Source organism: Poecilia formosa, unplaced genomic scaffold (genome assembly GCF_000485575.1).
Source record: "Poecilia formosa unplaced genomic scaffold, Poecilia_formosa-5.1.2 Scaffold235, whole genome shotgun sequence".
NCBI lineage: Eukaryota > Metazoa > Chordata > Actinopteri > Cyprinodontiformes > Poeciliidae > Poecilia > Poecilia formosa.
In genome coordinates, this window is record NW_006800174.1 from 786,484 (window position 1) to 813,036 (window position 26,553).

At 36.3% G+C, this 26,553-nt stretch overlaps 1 protein-coding gene across 1 annotated transcript; it reads right to left on the minus strand.

Moving 5' to 3' along the window:
• Window positions 1–888: 888 nt before the first annotated feature.
• Window positions 889–26,209, minus strand: LOC103149740 (ATPase family AAA domain-containing protein 2-like). Its single transcript, XM_016680167.1, has 35 exons — window positions 25,785–26,209; window positions 24,457–24,548; window positions 23,936–23,964; window positions 23,413–23,506; window positions 22,967–23,036; window positions 21,480–21,558; window positions 21,276–21,395; window positions 20,925–20,979; window positions 19,693–19,755; window positions 19,179–19,290; window positions 18,895–19,010; window positions 18,599–18,773; window positions 18,337–18,425; window positions 18,088–18,247; window positions 17,751–17,841; window positions 17,347–17,661; window positions 17,140–17,257; window positions 16,839–17,025; window positions 16,226–16,411; window positions 15,928–16,063; window positions 15,603–15,799; window positions 14,824–15,023; window positions 14,741–14,781; window positions 14,399–14,521; window positions 14,109–14,195; window positions 12,294–12,530; window positions 11,314–11,447; window positions 10,412–10,540; window positions 5,791–5,950; window positions 5,326–5,448; window positions 5,036–5,122; window positions 3,050–3,457; window positions 2,241–2,374; window positions 1,339–1,467; window positions 889–998 (listed from the first exon to the last, which is right to left on the minus strand). Exons 1-35 carry the CDS (start codon window positions 25,944–25,946, stop codon window positions 966–968), a joined length of 4,671 nt encoding a protein of 1,556 aa, XP_016535653.1. The 5' UTR covers window positions 25,947–26,209; the 3' UTR covers window positions 889–965.
• Between the last annotated feature and the right edge of the window lie 344 nt (window positions 26,210–26,553).

Consider the following 26,553-nt stretch of genomic DNA (forward strand, 5'->3'; position numbering starts at 1 on the left):
TGAAGCTGAAACCCAATGACAGATCATTGGATGTAAATCCAGTTCTGTGTTTAAAAGTAAAAATACTTAACGACTTAAACTAAACACAAACAAACAGGCACACTTTAGTGGGCTGATACACAAAATACACAGTCAATGTTTTTCATTTACCCAGAACAACACTTTTATAAAGTGCATATCATGATAAATTCAGTAAATAAACACAATAGCCAGAAGCTTTACTTTTTTGTAAAATGTCAAAGCAATAAATCCTTAGAGAATCTGGTGCAATACTATAAATACTGAGGTATTTAGAATTTTTGCTACAATTTATAAATATACGGTACTTTCAAGGGGCAGTATCATGTGCTTCCCAGCTACATAGTAAAATTTTGTAGAACAATCAAGTAACTATGTCACCTTCAGTTCTTATAAAGTGCTGCATATCTCAAATATGACTTTAAAAAATCAATTTCATAATTTAACGCCTTGAATGGGCCTCTGTCTTCTTCCAACTTTCAGTCTTCGGGAAGTTGTCACAACATTGTTCCCCTATTAACCCTTTGACAATGTATTTACAAATTTTGCACTGAAAAGTAGCTCATACAATGAGCTCAGCAGATGCACAGTTCCATCAGGTGTTTGCTAATTGGTGCTGGCTAGTCAGAAGGAGCTGAAAGGGAAAATCATGTGGGAGAAATGCTCTGTGAGGCGGTAGCTCGGAAGTTTGAAAATTGCAGCTCCAAGGAGGAGCTTCATCTTCAGCCCCCCAAGCGTTCTGCACTGCTGAATGGTTGCCAATGGAAATTAAATGATTTCTCAAACATGCATGAAAAAAATCAAAGCCACACTCCAAGAATGTTTTTGATTAGGGAATAACATTAGAAGATGACTTAAAGCTCAAACAACTCAAATTAATACTGTCACTTTAATATAAAAACAAAAGAAAACTACATTTAAATTTACTTGGGTTTTATTATTATAGCTCAGGAGAAGTTTTCAATTTCCTTCTTCATTTCCTAGAGAAAAAAGAGAGGAAAAATAAATTATTAAATAAACCAGTTGTAGTTTTTTTTTTTTTTTTTGCCAAATAAACTCCCCCACAAAGTATGAGTTTGCTTTTTCTTTTTCTTTACAGGCATCTAAAACCAAAACATGTCGTTCGGCAGTTATGTTTGTGGATCATAAAACTATGAATTTTAGCTGAGCAGCTTTTCCCTCAACTTGAGTGTAATAAAATCATTTAACAGCTAAAATAACACAATAGCATGTGATAGCCTTTAGCAACTTCTGAACTCTTTTAAGTAGCCTCCATCTAAAAGGTTCCTGAATAAACAAAGCTGAGTGGCGTTGCTGTACCTTAATGAGCTCTGTCTTGTTGTAGTTGTTTCTGTGTCTGTAGATGGATTGAGCCAACAGAGCATAAAACTTCTCCAGAGTCTCCACCTCAGCGGCCTCTGTTTTAACTATTGCTCTGCTCAGCAGTTCCTGGAGAAAACAAGAATAATGACTGCAAACAATAGCTGCAAGCACACTACTTTAATTCCTTTCAGTTTATCCATGTAGCTCCAATTTACAACTATTCCATTTTAACTAACCTCATAAAACAAAAAGGTAAAATCTATATTAAAGTACTTAGAAATTATATGATCAAATTGTATTTAATGTGTATTTAAAACTGATAATACATTTCAAATGTGAAATATTAGTTAAATGTTTAAAAAGATGTACAGATATTTTTAACCAATTGTTTCTCGTTAGAACCCTCACAGGATCAATCAGAGCAAAAAGGGGCGGGGCTAATGTTTGGGATGTCATTTTTGATTAGCACTTAGAAATAGACATTTCAACATGCATTGATATAAATATGATGCATTAAATTTTGAGTTCAAAAAGTACAAAAGAACTTCATTCTTTGGTTCCTGGAAAAGGGTGATAATCGCTAACCAGGCATTAGGCACTTTTAGGATATTTTACAGTTGCTAACTTATTCAGAGACTCTCCAAAAAAAGGAGCTTGAGCAAAGCAGAATGGTTAAAATTTCCACTCTCCAAATGAGCAAAGCTGGATTATTTTTGTTTCAATTCAAGATTATGCACTACTAAGACCTGGTCTGTTACAAAGAAAATCCCAGTAGAAACATGCTTTTAAATCAAACTTTTAAGAACCCAGGCAAAAAATGGCCAGTATTTTATTGTTAGCAGTGCAAATCTTTAAAAATAAAGGCCCAACATCTTAAAACATAACCAGAGTTAACTTACTTTCAGCTTTTTGTGATCAACTACCAGGTCGGGTGTTTGCTCGTCAACACTCTCTTCAGATCTGTTCTTGTTGAACTGCTGCATTTGCTCAAAAACAGCCTTGTTTGTTCTCATCTCAGCCTTTCTCTGCCTCTCTGAGGAAGACAGAAAAGAAAGGTGCTCTCCTTTTAGCTGAAAAATTATGTTAAGGTTTACTGCAGTTTTTAAAAGGGTGCACACAGCAAACAACAAAGACAAGACACATAACCACAATTATATATTTTCGTAAAACATTAAAGTTAAGAAGTAAACTTTAATTCTTATATCAAACCTATATTTTTTTAGTTAAAGCTTCATTTTTGTTTGCATCTAAATATACTTATCCTGCACCAGTCACATTAAGGAAAACAAGAGGTAAAGCTTTTTTGTTTACGGGGTACAAGTACAAACACCAGCATTTCAAACTAAAATAATCCTGTGGAGTAAATCAAAAACTGGTTCTCTTTTGAGTTATTTGAAGTGAACATTTATTTCTGTGACAGAATATCAGAGAGCATCTGTTCTCGGCTTAGCTTTGTGCCAGTTTGGCTCTGTGCCCAGAGTTCTGCCTGACTGTGAAATGTTTGCTCTTTAGATCTTGCTCAGCAGCGTCAGGAGAAGCAAAGCAGGAGCAGAAGCAGCACTTTCACTACCTGTTTTGCACACTGCAGGGTTTTGAAGCTCAGTCAGAGTCCCATGAAGACCAGTTAGTAGAGCAAGAGCAGGGCGGTCACACAGCCTGAGTTAGAGGTCCAGCTTCCACTCCAAACCTCTGTTAGACAAACACACACCTAATTTCTTTAAATAAAACTCCGTCAACGATTTCCTTCGGATTGGGTCAGACTTTGAAGGCTGCCTGGACTTCAGTTTAATTTTGGGAGTGCAGCTGCTGCTGCTGCTGCTGCTGCTGCTGGACTCGTTGCAGTTTTGCTTTAGACGTTTTTGGAGAGCTTTAAAGTCACGATGGTTCCTGTTGAGCTTCAGGAAGATGTTCTCGTCATCATCGCTGCTGTCTGACAAACTGGACGAGCTTCGGCCAACAGAACTACTCTCCCCTCCCATTCCATCTGCACTTGAATCTGAACTGGTTATGCTGGACATTGAGGAGGTTGAAGCTGTCTTCTTTTGTTGCCGTTTCTTAATGACACCAGTGCTCCACTTGGATTTTCGGGATGATTTGAAAGACTTTTTCTTACGTGCTGCAAAAAGAAGTCAGAAGAGAGTTGGGATTGGGGGTAGAGAGAGGATAGGAAGAGTCATTACACAGAGAAGAAATGCGATGGAGTGGAGCTGAATCTCTGTTCACTAGATCTTCTTGTTCTCCTCTAGCCTTTTCTCCCTGAGCTGCAGACTCTCTCTCTCATTCGTAGTTCTCCTTTCTGTCAGCTCTGCAGATTCTACCTCTTCTTCTCATCGGTTCTGTGACTTTAATGCCTTTACATTTGAATAAAGACTCTGCTGCTCTCTGTCATTGCACCTTTACTTCACCTCTTTCTTTCCCTCTGATTCATTAAACAAAGGTGTTTCTTTAACATGACGATGTATAATATTTCTTGAAAACATGAATTTAAAAATGGTAGTTGGTTTCTTTTTTTATCAGTTTGATCTAAACAGAAATTCATATTAAGTATTTTCCATAATATAATACTGTTTGATTTTTCTTAGACTTTTTTGTATTGTTCCTGCCAGAAAAATAAACCTGATATTCATTTTATAAATTTGTGTAAGTTAATTTAACCAAATAAACAATTTTCTTTAACAGTATGTCATCATTTTTTTTTACTTTTCCTTTTTAGTTAGGAGCTTACAATATTAATATTAATTTCCATAAAAAATGAAGACTAACAAAAGGGAGGAAGGCAGACAAGTACTAGAAATTCATGCAGCGAATGAACCCAGTGCCCACCTGAGACAAAAGTAGTGATAGCAAAGGCTACATGTCAAGTCTGAAGCCAACATGATGATTATTTATCCAGTAAGAGAGAGAACAGTTTGCTAACAGAGGAACCTTGGAAAGCTGTTAAACCTGCAACCTACAGATGGATTTAAAAACCGTCTTCCTCAAGTCCAGCCATTTCACCACAGTAATGGCTATTTGTGACAAAAACTGCAACTACATAATTAGTCTGTGTTTTACTCATAAGGGCTTAACTGCACTACAGAAATGTCACTGTACAAATGCTATTCTGAGGACAGTTGTCTGTTTCACTACCACAGTTTTCTCCCAACATGTTGGTTAGCCCTGAAAAAGACACTACAGACGCAGTGGTGGTGAAAGGAAAGTTAAAATTACTGTAATTTACAACGTCTGCAGTCTAATATTCTCTCTTGTTTTAGTTTCATTTAGCTCAGACACGCACACAAAAAAATACTATTACATCTTGTAATCAATTGAGGTTTTTAAGTCTTTATTTCTGTTAAATGAAGTTTCGCTTACAGCTAATAAAAACACATTTAAAATTAGAATAATATGTCAGACAAAAATAGAAAAATATTTTTAATAGAGAACTGTGGTTTTAATGAACACTACATTTTATACCCATTTAAAGATTTTTTTTTTTTTTTTCAAAAGGCACTTTCGATTTGACAAATGAGTCTCATCGAAATGCTATTCTAATTTATTGAATATGACTGCATTTAAGTTAAGAGCAAAAATAATTACCCATTCAAGTATTTTTTTTTTGTGGAAGAATAGAATAGTTTAAACCTTTGAAAAAGTTACATTTTGGTGTTAAGTTACATTGTCTTTTCAAGACAGAATTTTTATCAAGGCTTACGTTGAGGTCCAGTGCTGTTTCTGGGGAACACAGAGTTGTAGAAGCCATTGGTCAACTCTAGAGTGGCTCTGCCCCTGTGGGATAATGCTGTCATAAAAATAAAAGTCTTAATTTATGGGTTGGAAGCTTTAAAAAAATAAGCACTGACTATGTAAATACATACCATAGGAGACATTTTTAATTCAAAGGGATGTTTTATTACTTCAGAACTAAATAGCCTTTGTAAGGATAAAATCAGGAGTCCATGCTGAACACCTGGTGTAGTTTGGCTGCAGTGAACAAAGTTTTACCTCTATCAAGCCGAGACTCTCGAATTTCCTCGCAGATCCTCTGGAAATCCTTGTCCAGTTCGTCTCTGATGATGACTCGCATTGTGTCTTTCAGGGCGCAGGCTCGGTGACGGATGTGACGATCTGACACAAGCAAACCATTTCACATGAATATTAAATTATATAAACTTTGAATTCACATTAGGTAAAACTCTAAGGGATAATCTAATATTTTTTGGTAAAGCAAAATGGCAGACTCAATAAAGAAAGCACAAAAACCTTATAGTTTAGCTTTAATTTCCTTCAAAAACTCTGCACTTGGTCATTTTAAAATGATAACAGTTTATACAAAGGGCTTGTCACCTCTAGCCCACATCAAAAGCATCTGAAGCTTGAAAAGCATGCTAAGTATAAAACCTCAGATGGTTCTCAAATGTTCTTAAAACATTGAGTTCATTATATAAGGAGTTATGTATTTACTACCACCTGCTGGGTCTCTGTCTGGGTTGTACTCGAGAGCGTTCTGCCAGATGAGGTCTGCGTCTGACATGAACTCATCAACGGTGACATATTTATGCTCATCAATGTTGTACAGCAGGGTGGAGAGGTCCATGGGCTTCTGGATCACCATGAGGTAGTCTGGGACCTGGAAGATGGAGAGTTCATGGTTTTACACTCTTTCTAAAACATCCAGCAAGGAGCAGGAGCACAATTACCTAATATTAACTTTGCTTTAGTTTTAAACTGTATCCCTAGAGGGTTTTCAGAAAAGCCATTTTATACAATAATGGAAACAGTTAAATATGAAAAGGAAATAATAAAATCCCTTTTAAATAAGAAAATAAACANATAATAAATGGATGAAATCAGAAAACATAAAATGAACTGGGCCAGTTTTGATATGCAGATTAGGTGAAATGATTTAATTGGCAGGTAAATGTTGAATATTTTTGACTGAATTTCTGTCTGTTGCAGTAGTAATTCATCACATTAATATAAACACAATATGATTTTTGAAAACATAATGACTGTCTTAAAGTGGTCTGACAGCACACAGTTTGGTGTTAAAGTATGAAGCTAATAGTTAGCAATTATGGACTTCCTTAAACTAATTAATTAAACTGGGCAGAAACTAATTACATTTACTTGAGTAACTTTTTAGGAAACATTATGATACATCACTACTCATACTTGACTAAAATTTCTAGTTACTCTACCCACTGGGAGTAACCCTGCTGAATGAAGAACAAACATGTTTCAAAAAAAATTGCATGAGACACAGAAACATGCCTACAGTTTATGCTAAAGTGAGACCTCTTGTTTGCTCACAAGCTGTGTGAGCAAACAAGAGGTCTCACTGACATGACAATGACATGACACTGTCATAAACATGACACAACCGCTGTCATGAACATGAAAGAGTCTTCATGAATGTTTGACTATTGTCATGAAGTGCCATTTGGTAAATAACACTTTTAATGCAAAGTTGACTCCTTTAATGGACTTTTAACATAAGTTTCAGTGCAACATTGAATAAAAATATCATTATTTACCAATTAATGCCAAGTTGACATTGTTAATGCACTTTTAATGCAACTTTGCATTAAAAGTGTAATTATTTACCAAGTGACACATCATGACAATAGTCATAAACGTTCATGAAGACTTATTCATGTTCATGACAGATGTTATAACATGTTTACGACAGTGTCATGTCAGTCGTATGCAGACCGCTTCAAATAAAGTGTTACCTTCTAATGTTATTTACTATCTGCTGAGCCTCTTGGGACTTTTTAAATCAAAAATAAACTGTAAACACTATATACAGTCGCTGAAAATACCTTACCCTGTTCTAATATGGGTAAGAACAGGGTAAGCAAATACGTACATTTCCTACTGTACGTATTTGCTTCATTAACCAAAACATTAAAAATATTTGATTTTGTTTTGTAATTAAATGTACTATTTTTTGTCATATAAATACCAAAATTTGCACGTAATTATCGTTTTCTGATCACATCACTTTTCTTATTATATTAGGTGTTCTTATCATAAAAGAATAACTCTTCTGTGAAGTACTTTTTTAACTCTCAAGTAATTTCTTTGATGGTCACGTTTAACTTTTGCTGAAGTACAAATATGTTGGAGTAGTGCCACTCTTACTTGAGTAGAGTTGTAGGGTACGCTGCCCACCTTTGACTAAATGTATTGCATTTAGTAACGACCATGCAGTCATAGTAACCGACACACTCAGCTCTAATGTCCCGTGTCTCCACAGCTAGCTTTCTGCCTGAAACACCCAGAGGAACGACAACATCCTCCTTGCTAACGTTAGCTATCCCCCCCTTACTGTGACAATGAGCCCAGTTCACATGAGTGGCAGTGGGTAATAGCCACCACTAACACCCACCTGCCAGCTGCATAAGTTTACCTGCCCTGTCGGTTTCGCTTACCTGCATGTTGGAACAAACAGTTAGCTGACTAGCGGTTGTAGCTGTGTAGCATCTCTGTTTAGCCCTGTTGATACGCAGTCTTCCGCCTTTTACCCAAATTCACCATGGATCCCATCTGCTTCAGCCCGTCACAGAGCCGCTCTAACATCCGGGCTTGAGCTCACCACCGCCCATTATCTGCGGGTTTTAATGGCGCCGCTTTACAACGCATTGTTTGCTCTGTTTTTCTGCTTCTGGGGAGGACATTTTCATAAAAAAAGCACCGCTAGTTTACCGAATCCGAACAATTTTTTTTGTACTGCTGCTGGAGGCTAGCAAGAACTGACAACTGCATCCGGTTGGAGGACTTCACAATAAAAGTCATACTAAAGGTCACTAAGGTAAAACAGGCAAATTTCTCCTTCAAAACGATATACCTGTTAGGAGTAATAAGTACTTTAATTTTCTTTTTACAAAATATGACATTTTTACAATGTAATGCAAAATTTCAGTTTTTTATCAAAACATGTCTATTCATGTTTCTTAGTCTTTCAGTACTTGCTTGATGACTAATGTTTACATATATATTTTTTTAAAATGCACATTGTTAATTTTTTTTTATTTTGCCAGAAATATCATTCGATATATTATCAAATAGTTTGGTAATTTATATGTGAATGCTTAATATAAATAGATTAAAAAACAAAGTGCAGATTATAAAACTAAATATTTTTATGTGAGTTACTTATTCCAAGATCCAAGATATTCCTGTGGTTTTTAAGCTATTCCATGCTCCAATAAAAAAAAAGTAACAGTCCTATTTTTACTGGACATAAAGAAGTGGTCATTTCAGAGGAACTATATCTATCTAAACACCTCAAGCATATTTATCGGAGAACTGTAGTCATACACACCTGTACTATTTATTTTGAAAGCAATCAAAACAGCGGAAGCGAAAAGTTGACGTAATGAGGTCATGTTTGTTATTTTTTTCCCGTACATCAGCGTGGGGTGAGAAGGTTCATGTACGTCATTGCGTCAGGCATACGACACTTAACTGCTTTCAGTTCAGGAATATAAAATGTAAAACATAAAAAAAATAAAATACACTGCTACTAAGAGCCGTATTAATTTAATGAAAAAAAGTAGGACATTCCAATATCACATTGGAAATCTGAATATCTCCTAAAATATAAGAAAAACACACACACAGCTTGCTCTAAATGTAACACAAGTTCAAAACTATTTATTTCAACCAATCATGTTATCTATTAACATCAGCAAATAGAAAGCATGTGAAATGTTAGCAATTTATTCTTATACTCTCTTTGCTGCATTTGAAGCTGAAACCCAATGACAGATCATTGGATGTAAATCCAGTTCTGTGTTTAAAAGTAAAAATACTTAACGACTTAAACTAAACACAAACAAACAGGCACACTTTAGTGGGCTGATACACAAAATACACAGTCAATGTTTTTCATTTACCCAGAACAACACTTTTATAAAGTGCATATCATGATAAATTCAGTAAATAAACACAATAGCCAGAAGCTTTACTTTTTTGTAAAATGTCAAAGCAATAAATCCTTAGAGAATCTGGTGCAATACTATAAATACTGAGGTATTTAGAATTTTTGCTACAATTTATAAATATACGGTACTTTCAAGGGGCAGTATCATGTGCTTCCCAGCTACATAGTAAAATTTTGTAGAACAATCAAGTAACTATGTCACCTTCAGTTCTTATAAAGTGCTGCATATCTCAAATATGACTTTAAAAAATCAATTTCATAATTTAACGCCTTGAATGGGCCTCTGTCTTCTTCCAACTTTCAGTCTTCAGGAAGTCGTCACAACATTGTTCCCCTATTAACCCTTCAACAATGCATTTACCAATTTTGCACTAAAAAGTAGCTCAGACAATGAGCTCAGCAGATGCACAGTTCCATCAGGTGTTTGCTAACTGGTGCTGGCTAGTCAGAAGGAGCTGAAAGGGAAAGTCATGTGGGAGAAATGCTCTGTGAGGCGGTAGCTCGGAAGTTTGGAAATTGCAGCTCCAAGGAGGAGCTACATCTTCAGCCCCCCAAGCGTTCTGCACTGCTGAATGGTTGCCAAGGGAAATTAAATGATTTCTCAAACATGCATGAAAAAATCAAAGCCACACTCCAAGAATGTTTTTGATTAGGGAATAACATTAGAAGATGACTTAAAGCTCAAACAACTCAAATTAATACTGTCACTTTAATATAAAAACAAAAGAAAACTACATTTAAATTTACTTGGGTTTTATTATTATAGCTCAGGAGAAGTTTTCAATTTCCTTCTTCATTTCCTAGAGAAAAAAGAGAGGAAAAATAAATTATTAAATAAACCAGTTGTAGTTTTTTTTTTTTTTTTTGCCAAATAAACTCCCCCACAAAGTATGAGTTTGCTTTTTCTTTTTCTTTACAGGCATCTAAAACCAAAACATGTCGTTCGGCAGTTATGTTTGTGGATCATAAAACTATGAATTTTAGCTGAGCAGCTTTTCCCTCAACTTGAGTGTAATAAAATCATTTAACAGCTAAAATAACACAATAGCATGTGATAGCCTTTAGCAACTTCTGAACTCTTTTAAGTAGCCTCCATCTAAAAGGTTCCTGAATAAACAAAGCTGAGTGGCGTTGCTGTACCTTAATGAGCTCTGTCTTGTTGTAGTTGTTTCTGTGTCTGTAGATGGATTGAGCCAACAGAGCATAAAACTTCTCCAGAGTCTCCACCTCAGCGGCCTCTGTTTTAACTATTGCTCTGCTCAGCAGTTCCTGGAGAAAACAAGAATAATGACTGCAAACAATAGCTGCAAGCACACTACTTTAATTCCTTTCAGTTTATCCATGTAGCTCCAATTTACAACTATTCCATTTTAACTAACCTCATAAAACAAAAAGGTAAAATCTATATTAAAGTACTTAGAAATTATATGATCAAATTGTATTTAATGTGTATTTAAAACTGATAATACATTTCAAATGTGAAATATTAGTTAAATGTTTAAAAAGATGTACAGATATTTTTAACCAATTGTTTCTCGTTAGAACCCTCACAGGATCAATCAGAGCAAAAAGGGGCGGGGCTAATGTTTGGGATGTCATTTTTGATTAGCACTTAGAAATAGACATTTCAACATGCATTGATATAAATATGATGCATTAAATTTTGAGTTCAAAAAGTACAAAAGAACTTCATTCTTTGGTTCCTGGAAAAGGGTGATAATCGCTAACCAGGCATTAGGCACTTTTAGGATATTTTACAGTTGCTAACTTATTCAGAGACTCTCCAAAAAAAGGAGCTTGAGCAAAGCAGAATGGTTAAAATTTCCACTCTCCAAATGAGCAAAGCTGGATTATTTTTGTTTCAATTCAAGATTATGCACTACTAAGACCTGGTCTGTTACAAAGAAAATCCCAGTAGAAACATGCTTTTAAATCAAACTTTTAAGAACCCAGGCAAAAAATGGCCAGTATTTTATTGTTAGCAGTGCAAATCTTTAAAAATAAAGGCCCAACATCTTAAAACATAACCAGAGTTAACTTACTTTCAGCTTTTTGTGATCAACTACCAGGTCGGGTGTTTGCTCGTCAACACTCTCTTCAGATCTGTTCTTGTTGAACTGCTGCATTTGCTCAAAAACAGCCTTGTTTGTTCTCATCTCAGCCTTTCTCTGCCTCTCTGAGGAAGACAGAAAAGAAAGGTGCTCTCCTTTTAGCTGAAAAATTATGTTAAGGTTTACTGCAGTTTTTAAAAGGGTGCACACAGCAAACAACAAAGACAAGACACATAACCACAATTATATATTTTCGTAAAACATTAAAGTTAAGAAGTAAACTTTAATTCTTATATCAAACCTATATTTTTTTAGTTAAAGCTTCATTTTTGTTTGCATCTAAATATACTTATCCTGCACCAGTCACATTAAGGAAAACAAGAGGTAAAGCTTTTTTGTTTACGGGGTACAAGTACAAACACCAGCATTTCAAACTAAAATAATCCTGTGGAGTAAATCAAAAACTGGTTCTCTTTTGAGTTATTTGAAGTGAACATTTATTTCTGTGACAGAATATCAGAGAGCATCTGTTCTCGGCTTAGCTTTGTGCCAGTTTGGCTCTGTGCCCAGAGTTCTGCCTGACTGTGAAATGTTTGCTCTTTAGATCTTGCTCAGCAGCGTCAGGAGAAGCAAAGCAGGAGCAGAAGCAGCACTTTCACTACCTGTTTTGCACACTGCAGGGTTTTGAAGCTCAGTCAGAGTCCCATGAAGACCAGTTAGTAGAGCAAGAGCAGGGCGGTCACACAGCCTGAGTTAGAGGTCCAGCTTCCACTCCAAACCTCTGTTAGACAAACACACACCTAATTTCTTTAAATAAAACTCCGTCAACGATTTCCTTCGGATTGGGTCAGACTTTGAAGGCTGCCTGGACTTCAGTTTAATTTTGGGAGTGCAGCTGCTGCTGCTGCTGCTGCTGCTGCTGGACTCGTTGCAGTTTTGCTTTAGACGTTTTTGGAGAGCTTTAAAGTCACGATGGTTCCTGTTGAGCTTCAGGAAGATGTTCTCGTCATCATCGCTGCTGTCTGACAAACTGGACGAGCTTCGGCCAACAGAACTACTCTCCCCTCCCATTCCATCTGCACTTGAATCTGAACTGGTTATGCTGGACATTGAGGAGGTTGAAGCTGTCTTCTTTTGTTGCCGTTTCTTAATGACACCAGTGCTCCACTTGGATTTTCGGGATGATTTGAAAGACTTTTTCTTACGTGCTGCAAAAAGAAGTCAGAAGAGAGTTGGGATTGGGGGTAGAGAGAGGATAGGAAGAGTCATTACACAGAGAAGAAATGCGATGGAGTGGAGCTGAATCTCTGTTCACTAGATCTTCTTGTTCTCCTCTAGCCTTTTCTCCCTGAGCTGCAGACTCTCTCTCTCATTCGTAGTTCTCCTTTCTGTCAGCTCTGCAGATTCTACCTCTTCTTCTCATCGGTTCTGTGACTTTAATGCCTTTACATTTGAATAAAGACTCTGCTGCTCTCTGTCATTGCACCTTTACTTCACCTCTTTCTTTCCCTCTGATTCATTAAACAAAGGTGTTTCTTTAACATGACGATGTATAATATTTCTTGAAAACATGAATTTAAAAATGGTAGTTGGTTTCTTTTTTTATCAGTTTGATCTAAACAGAAATTCATATTAAGTATTTTCCATAATATAATACTGTTTGATTTTTCTTAGACTTTTTTGTATTGTTCCTGCCAGAAAAATAAACCTGATATTCATTTTATAAATTTGTGTAAGTTAATTTAACCAAATAAACAATTTTCTTTAACAGTATGTCATCATTTTTTTTTACTTTTCCTTTTTAGTTAGGAGCTTACAATATTAATATTAATTTCCATAAAAAATGAAGACTAACAAAAGGGAGGAAGGCAGACAAGTACTAGAAATTCATGCAGCGAATGAACCCAGTGCCCACCTGAGACAAAAGTAGTGATAGCAAAGGCTACATGTCAAGTCTGAAGCCAACATGATGATTATTTATCCAGTAAGAGAGAGAACAGTTTGCTAACAGAGGAACCTTGGAAAGCTGTTAAACCTGCAACCTACAGATGGATTTAAAAACCGTCTTCCTCAAGTCCAGCCATTTCACCACAGTAATGGCTATTTGTGACAAAAACTGCAACTACATAATTAGTCTGTGTTTTACTCATAAGGGCTTAACTGCACTACAGAAATGTCACTGTACAAATGCTATTCTGAGGACAGTTGTCTGTTTCACTACCACAGTTTTCTCCCAACATGTTGGTTAGCCCTGAAAAAGACGCTACAGACGCAGTGGTGGTGAAAGGAAAGTTAAAATTACTGTAATTTACAACGTCTGCAGTCTAATATTCTCTCTTGTTTTAGTTTCATTTAGCTCAGACACGCACACAAAAAAATACTATTACATCTTGTAATCAATTGAGGTTTTTAAGTCTTTATTTCTGTTAAATGAAGTTTCGCTTACAGCTAATAAAAACACATTTAAAATTAGAATAATATGTCAGACAAAAATAGAAAAATATTTTTAATAGAGAACTGTGGTTTTAATGAACACTACATTTTATACCCATTTAAAGATTTTTTTTTTTTTTTTCAAAAGGCACTTTCGATTTGACAAATGAGTCTCATCGAAATGCTATTCTAATTTATTGAATATGACTGCATTTAAGTTAAGAGCAAAAATAATTACCCATTCAAGTATTTTTTTTTTGTGGAAGAATAGAATAGTTTAAACCTTTGAAAAAGTTACATTTTGGTGTTAAGTTACATTGTCTTTTCAAGACAGAATTTTTATCAAGGCTTACGTTGAGGTCCAGTGCTGTTTCTGGGGAACACAGAGTTGTAGAAGCCATTGGTCAACTCTAGAGTGGCTCTGCCCCTGTGGGATAATGCTGTCATAAAAATAAAAGTCTTAATTTATGGGTTGGAAGCTTTAAAAAAATAAGCACTGACTATGTAAATACATACCATAGGAGACATTTTTAATTCAAAGGGATGTTTTATTACTTCAGAACTAAATAGCCTTTGTAAGGATAAAATCAGGAGTCCATGCTGAACACCTGGTGTAGTTTGGCTGCAGTGAACAAAGTTTTACCTCTATCAAGCCGAGACTCTCGAATTTCCTCGCAGATCCTCTGGAAATCCTTGTCCAGTTCGTCTCTGATGATGACTCGCATTGTGTCTTTCAGGGCGCAGGCTCGGTGACGGATATGACGATCTGACACAAGCAAACCATTTCACATGAATATTAAATTATATAAACTTTGAATTCACATTAGGTAAAACTCTAAGGGATACTCTAATATTTTTTGGTAAAGCAAAATGGCAGACTCAATAAAGAAAGCACAAAAACCTTATAGTTTAGCTTTAATTTCCTTCAAAAACTCTGCACTTGGTCATTTTAAAATGATAACAGTTTATACAAAGGGCTTGTCACCTCTAGCCCACATCAATTGCATCTGAAGCTTGAAAAGCATGCTAAGTATAAAACCTCAGATGGTTCTCAAATGTTCTTAAAACATTGAGTTCATTATATAAGGAGTTATGTATTTACTACCACCTGCTGGGTCTCTGTCTGGGTTGTACTCGAGAGCGTTCTGCCAGATGAGGTCTGCGTCTGACATGAACTCATCAACGGTGACATATTTATGCTCATCAATGTTGTACAGCAGGGTGGAGAGGTCCATGGGCTTCTGGATCACCATGAGGTAGTCTGGGACCTGGAAGATGGAGAGTTCATGGTTTTACACTCTTTCTAAAACATCCAGCAAGGAGCAGGAGCACAATTACCTAATATTAACTTTGCTTTAGTTTTAAACTGCATCCCTAGAGGGTTTCCAGAAAAGCCATTTTATGCAATAATGGAAACAGTTAAATATGAAAAGGAAATAATAAAATCCCTTTTAAATAAGAAAATAAACAATTTATTGTCTAAAATGCAATAACAGCATTCCTTTAGTGAATGTGAAGGAGGTGAAGCTAAAACTATGCCACTTGAGAAATTCTGGGTAAAACATACTTGCAGACAAAAATGTGTTCATCTTAAATGCAAAATGTATATAAATGTTATACAGCTTTGGCTTAATTATTGCTCTTTTTTCAGTTTTTTCAAGAGTCTCTATACTTTAGGTGACAACTAATAGATTACTAAATGAGTTGAAGATTATTTCAATAAATGATCAATGCCACATGATTAATCCAATGAAGTGTTTCGCTATCCTACTATGATGTAAACAGTCTTCCAGTTAGAGCTTGATAAAAAAATAAAAATAAAAATAAAAAAAAAAGAATGGGATTACCTCCTCTATGTCAACAGGTTTGGTGAAGGCCTTGAAGCGGCGGTCCACCATCAGTCGCTCTGTGAGGTTACGGAGGAAGAGGCGGAGTTCCCGTAGCACGTCCTCTTCCTGCTCCTCCACACGGAGGCGCTCCTGCTCGGTCATCTGTCTCAGAGGAGGAAGTGGAGCCACAGGAAGGATCTCCATGTTCTGGGTCACTGATGGCAGATGAGCAGGTGAATTAGGCTAACTTTTTAAACTGTTACTGAATATTTGGTATATAACAGTCAGCATATGAGTGGAACAGAGCACCATGGACACATACATGGTGCTCTGTGTCACATACTTCCTTTATTCTTAGATGGTGGAGGTTCAGCCGCCTGGTTCAAAATAAGATCCTCAAAAAACTCTGTTCTCTCCTGCCGGGAGGGAACAGCCATTGTATATATCTCCCCATACTCCTCCCGAAACAGAGTTTGTATCTGATGATAAAACAAGATATGTTTAGGTATAATATGTTAATTTTTCTTTCCTGGAATGAGTGTTTCTGGCTTTGTTTTCCTGCTTTCAATAATAACTCAAAGAAGCAGCATAAAATAAGTGAATTCACAGAAGAGGTAAAGGAAACTTTAAGGCTTCTTCACCTCTGTGTCGAGCTGCTGGTGAGGAACGCTGCAGGTGGCGAGAAGGAGGATGGGAGAAAAAGAGGGGATGCTGCCCAGCAAGCTGAGAAACGAGGCTCTAAGTGCTGATCCTGCTGTGTCCCACCACTGCTGGATGTGGGGGATGTAGAGGATGCTGGGAGATGTCCGTTTGGCCTCGCAGAACACCTGATAAGGGGAGACATTTACTTTAAAGCTTTAATTTAGTTTTTTTTTTCTAAATAGTCCTGTTATTTCTTTTGATTCTTTCTGCAGTTTCTTTTTAACACCACCAAATGTTGCTGAAGAACAATAGTTCACTTTGTGGTGTGCAGGTTGGTAAATATAATAGCAAAGTTTCAGCCTTTATGTGTAAATTAACATTTTTATAAAATAGCTTAAACATTGCTGTAAAAGCCTTGCAGTTGAGTCTAATTAGAAAAATAAGACCTGATTTAGACATTCCATATCCAAATTTGAAATAAATTGGCAGGAAATCAAATCCTTCAGAAAGATAGACACATCTTGAGCTATGAGTATAGGTGCTCAATAATTTGCACTACAATAAAGTCTATGAATTCGTGATAGCATCTGTGTGGTCTTATCTAAAAATTACCTGAGCACAGGCTTCCTCGGGAGAAGTCCAGCTGAAACCAAACAACACCGCAGAATCCAGGCTGTGGACAGTGAAACGCTCCAGGGCGTGCAGAATTGCAGGGGCCAGGTGGGACGTCTGACCAGAGTCCGGGCGACCAGCCAGGAGCATTCGGGGGCGGTGGGACGTTGGGTGTTTGACAGCACTCCTGCAGGAGCCAACAGAACAGAGTACGAAGGCATTTATAGTTTAAGTTAACATACATATTACATATTGTTTTATGTTGGATAGAGTTCTGTGCCAGCCCAGCACGATGTTTCACCTCGCAAAATGCAGAAAGTTTTTGCTCTGGGAGGTGGAAGGAGCAGAAATGCTGCAGGTTGAGGTCCCTTCATCTCCACTACTCATCAGACCATCATCGAAGATACCAGAAGTCAGATCTTGCACAAAGACACAGAAGTAAAAATTCTGAATTTGATTCCATATAATAACCCAACAGAAATGCTTCCAGCGTTCAGCACTCACTCACCCGGCTCCCTCTTCCTCTTCATCCCCTGCTCAGCGTGTGGAAATAGCTTCTGCAGAACCTCCAGGATGTGGCTGAGGGCCGAGCGCAGCAGGGGCTGGACCACCGCTGACAGCGGTTTTGTAGGGCAGGCGTTGGAGCGTTGCGACGCCGGCTTCATCTTCCTCATAGCCGCCACGAAGTCGCAGCTGCTAACAGAGATGGAGGAGACGTCCAGCAAGAGCTTCTGCGAGGTGCCGTAGATCTGTGGGTAGCGGCGCCGCAGGGCGCACAGCGCCGCCTCGGTGCACACCGCCCTGATGTCGGCACCGCAGTAACCTGCAGCAATTAAGGATTGGGTGAGGTCACTTCATTTAAAAAAAGTGAATGTGGCAAATTACAAAGCATGTGATTTTCATCCCACCTACCCACACATTTTTCTGCAAGCTCATCCAGAAAGTCTTCTGAAGGAGGAGGTTTCCACAGCCGTGTGTGGATCTTCAAAATCTCTTTACGAGACTGAAACACAAGGACCAATATATTATACATATTAGAAATCCAGTTAAATTGTAAAAGTATTGAAAATTAAACACTTCCAATATTCAACACTTCCAAAAATTGTAATTAACTGATAGTAATACAAGCTTCTTATAAAATATACACTTGCAAACTATTTCAAAGAGTCAAACTACTGTATAAAATATTAGAAACTAAGTTAGAAATTTCAGGCAGATGATGAAATGTAAGAAAAGAATAAAGTTTTACCTCTTTGTCAGGTAGGCCAAACAGAAACTCCCTATCAAAACGTCCCGGACGCCGCAGAGCTGGGTCGATGGAGTCCAGCCTGTTTGTTGCTCCGATCACCACAATCTCTCCTCGACCGTCCAACCCGTCCATCAGAGCCAGCAGAGTTGACACAATAGAGCTGCAGAAGTTTAAAAATAAATTTGTTATTATTTACAGCCACAGAAAGAGCATCAATGTAAAATATGTACATTTAAGGACTATAAAGACCTGTGAATCTGATCTTGTTTGCTGGATCGAACAGGAGCCAAGCCATCAATCTCATCAAAGAAGATGATGGAGGGACGTTTCTGATACGCCTGAAGAATGAACAAAAGCGTAGCATTTTTTTGATGTAATGTTTGTTTTTATTCCAAAAACTGATGACATTGTTGAATCTTTGTAAGTCTTGAACCTATTTTTTCAGCCCTCTTTGCAACCAGCCACAAGGGGGCAGTGCAGTAACATCAGATAACTTTAAAGTTACCTTTACCTGCTCAAACAGCAGCCTCAGCTGCCGCTCTGACTCGCCCACCCACTTGCTGAGGCAGTCAGCTCCTTTCCTCATGAAGAAGGACACCTTCTCGTTGCCATGGCTGCATTCATTGGCCAACGCCCGGGCAACCAGTGTTTTCCCAGTCCCTGGCGGGCCATAGAACAGACAGCCCCTGAAAAAAGGGACAAAACTATGTTTTTTATTTAGGTTTAAATAAATTAAAGCTGAACATAATTTAGTGTTAGAGAATGAACATAAATCCTGTAAAGTTCTTCATGGTCTGTGTGAGTCACCTGGGAGGCTGAATCTTGAAATTATCAAAGACTTCTGGGTAGAGAAGAGGGAAGACAACCATCTCCTTCAGAGCTGAGATGTGACCCGACAGCCCACCGATGCTGTCAAAGCCCACCTGAGGAGAAAATAAAATTAACAAGGAAGGAAAAGGAGAATCAAGTACATATATATTTGCAAGAGAATCACATATTGTAAACAATAAAAATGTAGAAGTGCAGAATAGAGGATCCATGAGGATCACACACCGGTGAGTGATAGATATGATAGTTGTGTTGTAACTTACCATCCGATCAATAGCCATGGGATCAATGTCTGCCAGACCTGCTCCCATGGTCAGCTTGTCTCTGCGAGGACTATAAAGCTCCTCCGTACGCAGACCGAGTGCACGGCAGTTGCTGAGGCGGAGTTAAAAAAAAACATGATAATTGGTAAAATATGGGGAAAAACACCAATCAAGGAAAACTGCACTTAGATTTCTTGTAAACAAATAGATTTAAAAAGTCAGACCTGGACAAGTTCAACATTATAAAAGATAAACTTAACCAACTTTCAGAAAGTTGCAAGTGAGTTGATGTTTCTGTCCAATCTGTATAATAACTGATTTACTTTTTTTATTTGTGAAAAAAATAAAATAAAATAAATTGAAAAGGATTTACACGGCAAACTAATTCCGTGTAAATTCCGTGGTTATGCTGAACCAGTGGATTTTTTCATAAAGGTATTAACACTGGACACTAAAAACCAAGAGAGAACTTATGTTACAGTTCTCAGTGAAGATATTCATTGTCTCTGCCGACCTGCTGGAGGCCTTTTCATCATCTGAATCAGCGTCGTCAGTCGACCATGCATTCTGAGCGGCCCTGATGGAAAGAGAAGAAGTAAACAAATATGTGTCTCAGATTGAGCAGAAAAGAAGCAGTTCCTGTCGGAAGGTAAAATAAACACACATTCCTGGCATCAACGGGCCGTGAATGATGGATTTGAACTGTAATTTTTCCACGAGGGAACAAATATAGTTGCAATGACTTTTAAAAAAATAATTTTTCTCACATTGTCATATGTATGGTCATGTTTTTTTCTAACCTACAGAGAAACATATTTTTCATACAGACTAAAATACCTATGTTCACTAGACTTAAACATGTTTTGGTAAGTGGTTTCAGGGATCAATAGAACAGTTCAAATAGTTTTCCATAAGTTATAATTATTAATCATTCAACAGTGATCACTGTATTTAACAATTTTACAATAAGAACCAGTTATTCCAATGTGAAACCACTTTGCCCAAGCCCACAAGAGCCAGAGTTAAATTGTCAGCCAAATTATGTCATGTGGTTGTTGCTGTGATCATCTTGTTTCTAAAAATCATTACAGTTGCATCATATTTTTGCGAAGAAAAAATAATTTTAAATAGCAAAAAAGTATAGAAAGCACACGATCATTCATAATGATTTTATTAAAACTTATAACTGTAAATAAATCTGTTTTAAATTATTCAGTAAATGGTCAAAGTTAGTAGTGATGAGTAGGTTTTACAAAAACATACACGTGTCTTAACAACCAAAGAGAAACAAGATCAGTTTGTAAAATATTTCACTGAATCATAATCTAACGTGAATAACTGAGAAATATTTTCAGTAAATTAAAGCAGAATTACACTCCAAAAACATGATTTGCAATAACCTGACCTAGAACAGGTTCATTACAACAGTATATTCCTGTAATACGAGCCAAGTCACTTACATATCTAGGAAATACAATAAAAAAACTATAGTTTTTTTGTTTGTTTGCTTCTTTTTTTTAAACCAGTCAGCAAAGAGTTGAAGTGTTTTTGAAAGTTGTCTATAATAAATTAAAGTACAATTAGATTTCTTATTTTTAATATTTGCAGTCACTCTCTTCCAAGTGCATTTCCATCTAATTTGAGCTTATTTAGATGGGTTTAATGGTGTATTAAAAAATAATGCTGCTTCTTCTATTAATTTTCAAACTGCTTAAAGAAGAGAGAGTGTTGAATCCATGGTCTCACCTGAAGTTTCGCCTGCGTGTTACACTTTTTCCTGATGGACTGACCTGGAAATGTCCTTTTAGGAACAGAACAGAACAGAAATGCAGAACTGGGTTGATTTATTATTTTAATAAATCTTATTAGACTAATGATTGTTTTCCTTGTTATCTGGTTCATTTTTCCTTCCTAAAGTAAAAATGGAAGTGATACAGTTGTGTTGTTACATTTTAAAAGTGTTTTGACATATGCTCTCCTAAACTAGATTTAACAAGATAATATTTCAGGTCTTGCTCTGTGTTTAACTATTTTAGAGAAAATGCAGTTCATTTTTCATATTTTCTCTGCTCAGAGTACAGACACAGCAGCACTGACCTCTTTTGGGTCCCTGGTAAGGAGACGAGGCCTTGCCATGTGTGGCATCAAAATTCTCAGTCACACTGCAGTTACTGTCCTCATCTGCAGTTGTTCCAATCCCACTATCTACATCATCAACTGGAAATACCACAGAAGAAGAAAGCATGATGAAACACCCATCTTGTTTCTTCCTCTCCTTCACTGCTTCATGCTTGTACAAACCGGTATCATCTGTAGTGTCAATGAGGTCTGTTTGCGGCGGTTCTGGTGTTATCGACTTCTGTTCTTCAGAGGCAATCTTCTATAAATACATAAATACAGCTTAAATGTCATTAATAAAACTAAGGGAGATACTGTATTTTAAAAAAGGAGCAAAATTACATCAGGGTTTAGAAGTTTTGATTTCAAAGTAACATTTTACAGCAGTTTAATCACTAAACTTTGTTTTTCTGTTTTTGTAATTGTGAAGCTACACTTCTATTATTTTTGGGAAACTATGAAAATAATTAGAAAAAAACTACTCAGTGAAATCAAATATAGTAATAATTTACAGAAACTGCGAGAGACAAGGGAGTCCATTGACACGTTGTTGTCAGAAACAGTGTTTTTTAAATGGGTTTACACAGTTTGCCTCAGTTCCAACATCTAGAGAGACTAGAGAGATAAACAGCTGTATCCTTGATTAAGCATTTTCATCCATCATGGCACTCCTCTCGTGTCCTGATTTCCACATGGGACCTTTGATTACAACTATGTCTCAGTGAAATCTGCTCTCTGTTGCTGTTTCAGTTGGATAAAACAGAGGGATTGACAGAAATGAGTTCACACCAGTTGAGAACGATGCCTCTCAACCAAGAAGATCTAAACTTTGTCACCCTCATGTGACATAACCACACTCTGATGCTCCTCACACTCTCAGCTGCTCCCCCTTCCCCTCCCCCAATATGTTGGCAGCTGATAGAGTTGTCATCCCCGCCCCAGGAGTTGTGAGCAGAGAGGAAAGTCAGCGTGCGGCTGGGTGCACCTCCCTCACAGAGAGCTGATAAGACAGGGTGCCCACCCATACAGACTGAGTACAGCATGAACCGGGGCTTTAAGCTGCTGCGGAATGTAAACACAGCATGAGAGCATGCCGTCAAAACAAACCCATGCTGCTGGGAGCTGCAGAGAGCTGCGATCAGATGCAGCTTATTCAAAAACATACAGAAAAGGTTGCTGTATTTATGAAATTCACCCAATTCAAACATTGCAATTGTTTCATGATTTTTGATGACTTTGGTTCCATTTTTAACATCTTAGAACGAAATTAATTAAAAGTATGCAAGTGATATTACGACTGCGATGCATCATATTTTCAATTAAAAAGAACCCAAACTGAGAGTTCTAGTTCTACTACAAGTGCCACTACTAATAATGATGATAATAATAATAACAATAACAACAACAATAATAATAATAATAATAATAATAATAATAATAATAATAATAATGTTTGCAAATAAAAAAACAGAAGATAAAGTTGATCATTTTTTCTTAAATAATAGAGTCCAACATTATTTTATGAGCAAATTTGGTTCCATTCTATCATGAGACTTTTTTGTATCCATTTACTACAAAAAGACTAGAAATAACTGAAGGTTAAAGCTTCTACTGTGGCTGCAAATGAAGTAAATAACTAATTATGTTGATGGTTTTTAGTCCAGACTTACTCCATCTTTCTTGTTCCTAATCAGTCGTTTTTTCTTCTTCTGATTGGTGATATCCTTCTGGTCTCCGTGGCTGCAGAAAAATGATAATCAAGATGTACGAATATTAAAGATCAAATCTGTTTTCGTCACAGTCTTCTTTTCCTCCCCGACATAAGATGCTGTCGCTAATAACCAGGATAAGAGCAACAATTAAACATAAATGTGACTGTTCACATGTGTATCATTAAACAAAATTTTCTTAAAGAAGACTTGTTGCCTGGCAAGTCCACAAGTAAAGAATGAATATTACATCTGCACACATTTCACTGCTATAAAACAAATGAATAAACCAAAATTATCTATTCATTTTTATTTAAGGTCATTTTAAAAACTGCATCAAGATAAAACTGATGCAGTTGTTTGGACAGTGTGTTATACTTCCTGTTTATGTTACTGAGTCGTCTTACTTGCTGTTGATGGCGTCAAACTTTTTGGAGGCGTCGTATGTAGTCGTCGGTGTGGTTCTCCTGGGACTCTTCCTGATCCCATTCTTCTTACCTCCTTACACAATGACATGTATGTGTTTAGATTCTATATTCTATATAAAACTTATCCATGCATGTGTCTTTTTTTGTTTTTTCCATTTCAACATATAAAGAATGTCTAAAACTGTCTAACCTTCTGGGCCTGATAATACCTGACACTGATAGAGGCCAAGAGGAAAACCTCTGGATTTATTTGGATAAATCAAAATGTGGACTTACATAAAATGAAAAGAAATAAGCTTTGTATAAACTAATGAGGACAGATTTTCATTCAAATATCCATTTGAATTAGAACTTTAACATATGTTACAACTTTTTCTCCAAAGGTTATAATTTTTATTTAATTTCCCTCTGGGATTAATAGGGTATATTTGAATATGAATTAAATTGAATTCAAAGTTTAGTAGTGCTTATATTTAATATGTAAGAAAAAAACATGTCTTACCTGTAAGGTTCTTAAGTCTTGAAGATCTCCTGTCAACACAAGACAAACATCTGTATAAGGAAACTGAAAAAAAAGCTGAAGAATGATAAATTAAACAATAAACACTAGGTCTAGTATCATAGTTCAGATCAACTGTGATTCATGATGATTAGAATTGGTGCTAAAAATTGTAATATTTGGAGTCTGAGGTTTGAGGTTTAAAAAACTCAACCAAATCAGAAATATTGGTATAAGCATCAATGAATATTTCACCAACTTCATCAAACTTATAAACTACATCAAGCAAACCTTTTATAAGCAATCTTATGAACACTGGGGTTCCAACATAAAAAACTGATTAACCTTTTATATTTTTTATAACAAAGCCCTGTATGTAGTCTGAATATAAACTGGAAACTTGAAGTTAAGAAGAAAAATTGTATAAAAATGCATATATATATTTACAGATCTCACTTAGAAAATGTATCCTCAGTTATTTCAGATCTTTACTGGTTTTTGAAATTTCGGTTCTAATGTCTGACCTGATGACTTTTCTTGCAGCTTTTTTTGCAACTTCTTCATCACGTGTGTGTGAATTAGTGTGATTCTCTTCTTCTTTCTTGGCAGGAACTCTCTAAAGAATATTTCATAGGTTAGTATCTGTTACTGTTAATCATGTAGATATATGTATAACAGAATAGCAGAATGCCGGTTGTTAAGGGCTACAGTAACTGCATCAGTAAATCATGTGCAGAATATTGATAAATATTGCTACGACCATTTTACTTGCAATAAATACACATTTTGCTCCCTCCTCTGTTTCTCATCCGACACTGTTGGTGATCTTTGGCACTGAGATCTGTCTAAAGTCTTGACACTTTAAGTATATTGTCCATTAATTACTAGAAGTAATATATTATACAACCCCTTTAGAAATTGGGAATGCATTTTTTACTGGTTTGTTTAAGTCAGTCAGATCATCACAATGAAAACAAAAGAGTGATACTGACCTGAAACATGCACATTTTTCATGTATTCATTAAGATTAAGATATAGAAGGTATATCATTTTTTGTTGTAATTATACAAAACAGCAAAGAAGAAAGCTGAATGAAATTTTACAGATTTATATTTTGTATTTTGAGGAATCTTTTATGTATAATTATTTGCTTTTCAGTTTCAGTTTGTATTTTTCATCAATTTGATTTCAGTTTCAGATTGTATTTTTCATTAATTTGATTAGCACACCCAGCAAAATTAATTTGAATGATGTTGAACACTATTTATTAAAATCAATTAGAGATTCTGCTATTAAGTTTTCAAAACATCAAAATTCACGTAGTTTTTAAAGCAGTAGTTATTAATTCCCTTAAAATAAATCTAAATACCGGAAAATGTTTGAAGAAATCTTGCAATTATATTAAAAACAAACGTGATCGCTACATAGTTATGCTCTTAAAGAAATTAAAACATTGCAAGCTAAAAAGACAATGCTATCAATTACTGTTGTGCTTATTAATGTTTCATGTTAATATAAACTATACATTCAATACTCATAGAAGCGGAAAACGCTTTCGCAAGCAGACAAGAGTGAAAACAAGTAAGGGAAAAAGTTATGTAAACATAGGTGTATCATAACAGAGCTAAAGCAATTTACTGACAACTAATAAAAATTATGACAAAAAAAAAAACACCATCTACATGTGGAGAAAATATTTTATGCCCCACTATGTATATTTTTTTAAATAAATATAATATTTTGCTATGTTTTTATAAGATTTATATTTCCTGTTTTGCTTTCGTTGGTTGGTTCGTTCTGACCAACAGCTAACATTAAAACTTAAAAAATGCAGCAGTACTAACACACTGACTTTGGGAAGCTTTTTCGTCTTTGAACGAGTCACCGCTGTCCTTATGCTGGTCTCTTTCCGGCCTCGCTGGGGTGTCTTCGAGACCTTGGCTGCCTTCTTTTTCAGCTTACGGTTCCGAACTACATCCCTTCTGCTTTTGGCTCGACCACGGTTCGTCACCATGGTGACGCTCAAACGCTAACCCGGAGACGGTTAATGTGTTAGCTTACCAGCTAAAGTATTAAAAGTAGAAAGAAAACGAGCAAACACCGACATTGTCACCTCGACCTGTTGAGAGATGTTTTGCAGAGATGATGTAAGAGTCACCGTCTTACTGAGACTGAAGAGAGGGAGCTGAAAGTCAAACACACCCAGACAGCTTGATAAGCTCTCGGAGCCCAGCAACCCGAGTCCATTCAAACGGCTGAGTTTTGCCGCCGCCTAGTGGTCGTCACGACGTAATGTACGTGTGTTTAAGGAAATGAGGTTTTAAATGGGTTTGAAATATAGAAAAACAGATATTGCTATCCTATGAGTGGTACATTTTCTGTGTGTTACGTATAGTTTTACGACTTTTTAAAAACCCAGATTTATTAATGCACTAATGCTGATAAACTCATTATGTTATAACTAAGTTGCCATCAAAACAATCCAACTTTCACCAATATTTCATGGAAATTGTGTTTTGTGCAGAGCATTTCACATTATGCATGTACCATCTGAAATAACTGGGATCTTACTGTTAATTTAAAATAACATTTTACATTAAAGCTTTGTTCAAAAAAGTTAA

Coding starts and splice junctions, on each gene's coding strand:
- LOC103149740 (XM_016680167.1), bottom strand. CDS start 25,946: ATGGTGACGAACCGTGGTCGAGCCAAAAGCAGAAGGGATGTAGTTCGG. Junction 15,024..15,602: donor AACCTGTTGACATAGAGGAG/GTAATCCCATTC, acceptor TCCATCTTCCAG/GTCCCAGACTACCTCATGGT. Junction 5,123..5,325: donor AGAGTCTCGGCTTGATAGAG/GTAAAACTTTGT, acceptor TTTTTATGACAG/CATTATCCCACAGGGGCAGA.